General features: G+C 35.3%; 1 protein-coding gene across 1 annotated transcript; it reads right to left on the bottom strand.

The window, feature by feature from the left end:
- Positions 1 to 560: 560 nt before the first annotated feature.
- Positions 561 to 5107, bottom strand: LOC106476774 (integumentary mucin C.1-like; the record flags this gene model as incomplete). Its single annotated transcript, XM_013937401.1, has 2 exons — positions 561 to 678; positions 4145 to 5107. Coding segments are annotated over 2 exons (1081 nt in total), but the record flags the coding sequence as incomplete, so codon positions are not given.
- Between the last annotated feature and the right edge of the window lie 2560 nt (positions 5108 to 7667).

Below are 7667 nucleotides of genomic sequence, written 5' to 3'. Positions count from 1 at the left end.
CTTTACATGTAAAACACACTATATATTACGTCTTTACATGTAAAACACACTATATATATTACGTCTTTATTGTATTTACATGTAAAACACACTATATATTACGTCTTTACATGTAAAACACACTATATATATTACGTCTTTATTGTATTTACATGTAAAACACACTATATATTACGTCTTTACATGTAAAACACACTATATATTACGTCTTTACACGTAAAACACACTATATATTACGTCTTTACATGTAAAACACACCTATATATTACGTCTTTACACGTAAAACACACTATATATTACGTCTTTACACGTAAAACACACTATATATTACGTCTTTACATGTAAAACACACTATATATTACGTCTTTATTGTATTTACATGTAATACATAGTATATATTACGTCTTTATTGTATTTACATGTAATACATAGTATATATATTACGTCCTTACATGTAAAACACAAGATATACCAAGCCCTGCTGCTCTTTCCTTGCTGTAACATAAAGAATGTGAAAGCAAAGAACTTCAAGATATCTTATCAATGTTTACACTACTTACCACTTTGATATCTACACAGTATGTGGCAAGTCTACAGGTTGGCACAGGGCCAAGAATTATCATACGCGCGTATGTTGTGAAGCTTGCCTCATCGTTGACTAAGTACCGTGCATTGGCCCTGTAAACGGTATTTTGGTTAACTAACATGTAGGCATAGTTTTACTTTAAAAATTTATAAGATTTAATTAGAACTGCCACATAGTGAATTACAGAGATTTTCGGAGAGCGTTTGTAACTTTCAGCACGAGTCATTTCTGTTTGCGATATTAGGTTACGTACTGTTCTAATAATTGTATTACGTTGTGTTATAACAATTATCATGTGATAACTTTAACAGAGGTGAGTTTAATACACTACTATTGTGCGCGAGGTGAATTCAACCATTGTTGGTGAGGGTGAAGTCCTCTGACTACACACTTCACCTGCATGACGTTGGTAACGACTAGTTTTATTGTTGCCAAGAAGTTTGAATAAACAGAAATAAACTGTATCTATCTGAAACTGGTTTTCCCTTTATATCTTTAAAACATCAAGCTGAGGGGAGGGGACGTCATGCCTGAAGAATAAATACGCTTGGCAATTAGCTAATAATATATAAAAAGTTCACTTTTCTGACAATAATATGTTTATTTAACCCCATGATAATTACTGTTCATTTGGAAGACGATGTATTCCGAACCTGATGTGGGTCCTACATCGACAGATACACCTTTAACTACAGTGTATTTTATTATCATAACTTTTAACTATGCACCTTATGCAACATCCAATAACACACACCATTCAATGCTAAATACAATAACATACGTAATGACGTATGTTATTGTATTTAGTATTGAATGTGGTGTGTGTTATTGTATTTAGTATTGAATGGTGTGTGTTATAGTATTTAGTATTGAATGGTGTGTGTTATTGTATTTAGTATTGAATGGTGTATGTTATTGTATTTAGTATTGAATGGTGTGTGTTATAGTATTTAGTATTGAATGGTGTATGTTATTGTATTTAGTATTGATTGGTGTATGTTATTGTATTTAGTATTGAATGGTGTATGTTATTGTATTTAGTATTGAATGGTGTGTGTTATAGTATTTAGTATTGAATGACGTATGTTATTGTATTTAGTATTGAATGGTGTATGTTATTGTATTTAGTATTGATTGGTGTATGTTATTGTATTTAGTATTGTTCAATACTAAATACAATAACATACACCAATCAATAACGAATTTCACTTACTTTATCATTGCATCAGACCCTTAATGAAAGTTTTTTATTACTCCGCTACCTTAATGGAACTAATTGCGCACTCTTTGTGGCACTTACTTCGATATTACTCCGCACTCTTAATGTCGCTTACTTTGATATTACTCCGCACTCTCTGTGGCACATATTTTGATATTACTCCACGTTCTTATTGTCGCTTACTTTGATATTACTCCGCACTCTCTGTGGCACATATTTTGATATTACTCCACGTTCTTATTGTCGCTTACTTTGATATTACTCCGCACTCTTTGTGGCACTTATTTAATTGCATGCACTAAACAATTATAATATTACTTGGCACTATTAATCTCTCCTATTTTGATATATTACTCCGCGCTCTTAACTCGGAGGCCAAATACACTTAGGTCGACTTGATCCCGCCCTTTGATAGGTAATGGGATGGTATCAGATATAAAACTCCAGACGAATACGGTACGGATGAAGACAGGATAAAAACACACTGTGTGCTCACTAGAAGCTCCAGATTCCTTAATAATATGAAGATAAATAATTCTGTTTAACTTAATTAAAAAAAAATTATAATTAAAAGGCGAGCTGTCAAAGCCTGAAAGACGTTCTTACTAAGATAACCTCCTTAAATCTGAACGTCTATATTTCCCGTCTACATAGCTTCAGGCAACTTACAAATAATAAATCAGATCATTTGAAACGTTTCCAAAATCCGTAGAACGCTGAACAGAACTAATTTCAGATAAGATACACAAGTACTTACTATTGTATTTATAAATCTATATTTATTTTAGCAACCCGATTCCCTTATACCTCTATTGATTTTCATCGTTCGATCTCAATAAAAACAGAAGGTATATTATGCTTACAAATTATTTCTATCAGTTGCTATGAGACCATGTTACCATGGAAATCGGAGGATGTATGTAATATGTTTCAAATAACCTTTTTTTTTTTTCCTTTAGATATTTCACGGGATTAATCAATACAGGATTCAATCACTAGCACCCAACCTGTCTAGTGTGTCATAATACAGGCGTGAAACGACTGTTTTTAGGGTTAAAATAATACAAGCGTTTTTGATATGTTTACACATTTAAATATTCTTAACTTTTTAGCACAATTCCTAAAACAAAAGAGGAGAAAAATCTTATTGGATAAAGTTTTAATTTTCTTCCCAATTACTTTAAGAGTACATTTAAAAATATGTACTTAAAGTCGTAAATGCATCTTGAAACAGTTCAAGACAACGCTTATTTAGAAAAGTCGAATCACCCAAACATGTATTCCACATCAACACGCAATAAAATCAGTCAAACATGCGGTCAACATCTTTGTCACATCAGCTAAAAGTGTAAGTCAACATTACTTTCTTATGGTTTAACCAGTGAAAATTAGTATTCTAAGTGAGTAAACAAGTAACCCATGGAAGTCAGAAGTAAACACAAGTCACGACGATGTATATATAAACCTGGCATTATTATGTCTGCCACAACTAGCACAAACAGACTTATAAATAAACAAGTCAGGCCCTTATCACCTGTAACTCAGTCACGTAGTTTCACGTCTGGACTCCAGGAGAGGAGATTATCTTAGTGGGAGGGCTGTTGCCAAAGGACTGTCTCCTCCCTCCCCATTTTCTACACCACTTGAAGTGGTATCCTACTTTTACCAAGTAAATTCCAAATTTATTTTCTAGGCTTACCATTTATAATTCATAAATGTTGACTAGACCGAACAACATGGATGACGTCAAGAATCAAATATTAAGATCCGAGGCCTACTAGACTGAACAACTTGGGCGTTTTAAAAATCATTTTAAACAAATTCCTACACAACTAATGAAAAAGAATGATATATTGAAACTTCTGGAATATTATTTCCATAATATTATAAAAATTAATAATTCAAATAATTTACGTGATTCTGCGCAGTAGAATGATGACGTCAGAAGAAATTGACGATGTGAAGTCATGACTACGGTAAATAATGTTTCTTTAGATATTAGGCTTAAACGAACTATATAATTAATATCTTGAACCTGAAAATAACTGAAATAGCGTCCCTGGCAGATTGTTGAAGCTAATATTTTACAAAATAATAAATACTGAGCTTTGCTGTTTCTTCACGTTATTCAATAAGTTATTTTTCAGTTTATTGTTACTTTACAAAATATTCAGACAATCTCTTATCAAAGGTATTAAAAAGGTTTCAGAGGGGTGTACGTTGAAACTTACTATTTTTAAAGACAGCTGGTAGACCATCCTGCTTGAGTCATCAGAATAGAGAGTCAACAATAGAGTTACAAAAAACAACAACTTTTATTACAACTATGTTTCGCCAACGTTTCATCAGGACTAGTAGTAGTACAGGAGTTAGCCAACGTTTCATCAGAGTAAGTAGTAGTGCAGGAGTCAGCCAACGTTTCATCAGGGTTAGTACTAGTACAGGAGTCAGCCAACGTTTCATCAGGACTAGTAGTAGTACAGGAGTTAGCCAACGTTTCATCAGAGTAAGTAGTAGTGCAGGAGTCAGCCAACGTTTCATCAGGGTTAGTACTAGTACAGGAGTTAGCCAACGTTTCACCAAGACTAGTAATAGTACAAGAGTTAGCCAACGTTTCATCAGGACTAGTAGCAGTAAAAGAGTTAGCCAACGTTTCACAAGGACTAGTAATAGTACATGAGTTAGCCAATGTTTCACCAGGAATAGTAATAGTAGTAGTACAGGAGTTAGCCAACGTTTCATCAGGACTAGTAGTAGTACAGGAGTTAGCCAACGTTTCATCAGGACTAGTAGTGGTACAGGAGTTAGCCAACGTTTCATCAGGACTAGTAGTAGTACAGGAGTTATCCAACGTTTCATCAGGACTAGTAGTAGTACAGGAGTTAGCCAACGTTTCATCAGGACTAGTAGTAGTAGTGCAGGAGTTAGCCAACGTTTCATCAAGACTAGTAATAGTACAGGAGTTAGCCAACGTTTCATCAGGACTAGTAGCAGTACAGGAGTTAGCCAACGTTTCATCAGGGCTAGTAGTAGTACAGGAGTTAGCCAACGTTTCACAGGGACTAGTAGTAGTACAGGAGTTAGCCAACGTTTCACCAGGACTAGTAGTAGTACAGGAGTTAGCCAACGTTTCACCAGGACTAGTAGTAGTACAGGAGTTAGCCAACGTTTCATCAGGACTAGTAGTAGTACAGGAGTTAGCCAACGTTTCATCAGGGTTAGTAGTAGTACAGGAGTTAGCCAACGTTTCATCAGGACTAGTAGTAGTACAGGAGCTAGCCAACGTTTCATCAGGACTAGTACTTAAACAGCAAACTCCATATCACGAGGTAACTCAGTGTCAGATTTCATATCTTAATTGTTGTTCAGAAGTGTGGTTATGTTTTCTTCTTAGAATATAAAGATTATTGTTTGTGTCGGTATTTTTACTCGAGAGTTTCCTGCGCATATTCTTCCATAATCTTGAACAGATTGTTTGTTTGTTTGTTATGAATTTCGCGCAAGGTTACACGAGGGCTATCTGCGCTAGCCGTCCCTAATTTAACAGTGTAAGACTAGAGGGAAGGCAGCTAATCATCACCACCCCACGCCAACTCTTGGGCTACTCTTTTACCAACGAATAGTGGGAATGACCGTCACATTATAACGCCCCCACGGTTGAAAGGGCGAGCATGTTTGGTGCACAGATTGACCAGAGAGTTTGTTTGTTTTATAGGTAAGCACAAAGGGTTATCTGTGCTCTGTCCACCACGGGTATCGAAACCCGGTTTCTAACGCGGTAAGTCCACAGACGTACCGCTGTGCCACTGGGGGGTGGGGGGGCAGACCAGAGAGAGAGAGATGCCAGGGGGAATCTGACTAAATAGTGGGGATCGACCGTCTCTTATACTGCATTCATAAACCGAAAGCGTTTTTGTCGTAGCGTGATGCGAACCATGAATCCTGGGATTCACAATCCAGGCTAACTGCAGTGTTGAAGGAAAGCTTAAAGCCAGCATATATGACATTTATGATTCATGGGGGGCAAGATAATTATATTTCTCCTCCCTCCGAGATTTTTTCTTACAGTAACATAGAATTTATTATAATTGATACTTGAAACCGTCCATACTTGGTGAAACTCCATAATTACAGAATTGAGGAAAAACAAGACAACTGTACGTTTCTCCAATAAAGCCATCCTGATGATTATTGTTAATAATTTAATTTGTTTTAATTTATATTGAACTTTTGCGTAGCATACCTTAAATATATTATTGTAAATTATTTTAAAAAATTATTAGTCGTTATCGTGTTACTTTATTCAAAAATAGAGCCTGTTCCCCCCCCCCCCCCGCGCCAATCAACTAGCACACAGGTTGAACAACCGACAAGTACTCTCGGATTTCAACAGTTCATAAACTGAAATATAGTAACTTTTTTTTTTCGTTAGTTTAATGGCATTACTAGAAGGTTTCATTAGGCTTAGCGATCAATGTTACATTAGGCTTAGCGATCAAAGCGTGGTACAATGGCAACCTGAATGTAAAGTCAAGCTTGGTACGTTTCGAACACGCACTAAAACTGGAGCTTTTACTGTTGGTAAAAGTAAACAAAGCTCGAAAAGCCATGACAATAGCCCCGGAAGTGACTTTAACACACGCCTAAAGAAACATAATGATGTCACGTGCATCAGGAAGAAACACGTTATCTAAAGATAATCGTCATTAATTTTTGTGATGTAAGATGACCAGGAAGTTTGCAAATACTACACTAAAAAAGAAGAGCGAACTGGTTCAAGTTTCATAGAATCTGTCTTGAACGACCCCTGTTATGAAATACCATCCACAACAGAATCCTGCGATTAAAAAGGACAAAGGGTAAGCAAACAGTAGTTTCCGTATAACAAGGAAAGATGGTGTCGTTACGTTCAACCAATCAGAAACTTAGGTAGCTAATGAATTTCTACTTGATTGGCTACCCAGATCAACCAATTGGTAGTCTCGATACAATATGATAGGAAAAAATTATTCGTTGGATCACACAATCAGTTCCTCTGAAAGAAACAATGACAAAGTACCAGAGGTACTTATGATCATTACTTATGACAAAGTATCAGAAGTACAACTGACGAAAAGATGGTAATAACAGAAGAAAAAGTTCTTACACAAAGACCCAGAGTGATGATGAATAATTGGTAGAATGTCAAAAACAAACATGAGTTATCTATCCAATAGATGACTAAGAACGGCACTCAAAAACAAACATGAAATTGACAACACGTTAGGACACTTTGTAGGAATCGTATCCAGCATTTAATCTTTTTTTCCCTGAAAATGTACAACAATATACATTACTGTATGATGAATCCAGAGGTTGTATTGATATATAATATACATTATTGTATGATGAATTCAGAGGTTATGTCGATATATAATATACATTATTGTGTGAGGAATCCAGAGGTTATGTCGATATATAATATACATTATTGTACGAGGAATCCAGAGGTTATGTCGATCTATAATATACATTACTGTACGAGGAATCCAGAGGTTATGTCGATATATAATATACATTACTGTATGATGAATCCAGAGGTTATGTCGATCTATAATATACATTATTGTACGAGGAATCCAGAGGTTATGTCGATCTATAATATACATTACTGTATGAGGAATCCAGAGGTTATGTTGATCTATAATATACATTATTGTGTGAGGAATCCAGAGGTTATGTCGATATATAATATACATTACTGTACGAGGAATCCAGAGGTTGTATCGATCTATAATATACATTACTGTACGAGGAATCCAGAGGTTATGTCGATATATAATATACATTATTGTGTGAGGAATCCAGAGGTTATGTCGATAT

This window comes from Limulus polyphemus, unplaced genomic scaffold (assembly GCF_000517525.1).
Source record: "Limulus polyphemus unplaced genomic scaffold, Limulus_polyphemus-2.1.2 Scaffold11518, whole genome shotgun sequence".
NCBI lineage: Eukaryota > Metazoa > Arthropoda > Merostomata > Xiphosura > Limulidae > Limulus > Limulus polyphemus.
This window is presented reverse-complemented; position numbering and strand designations above follow the sequence as displayed.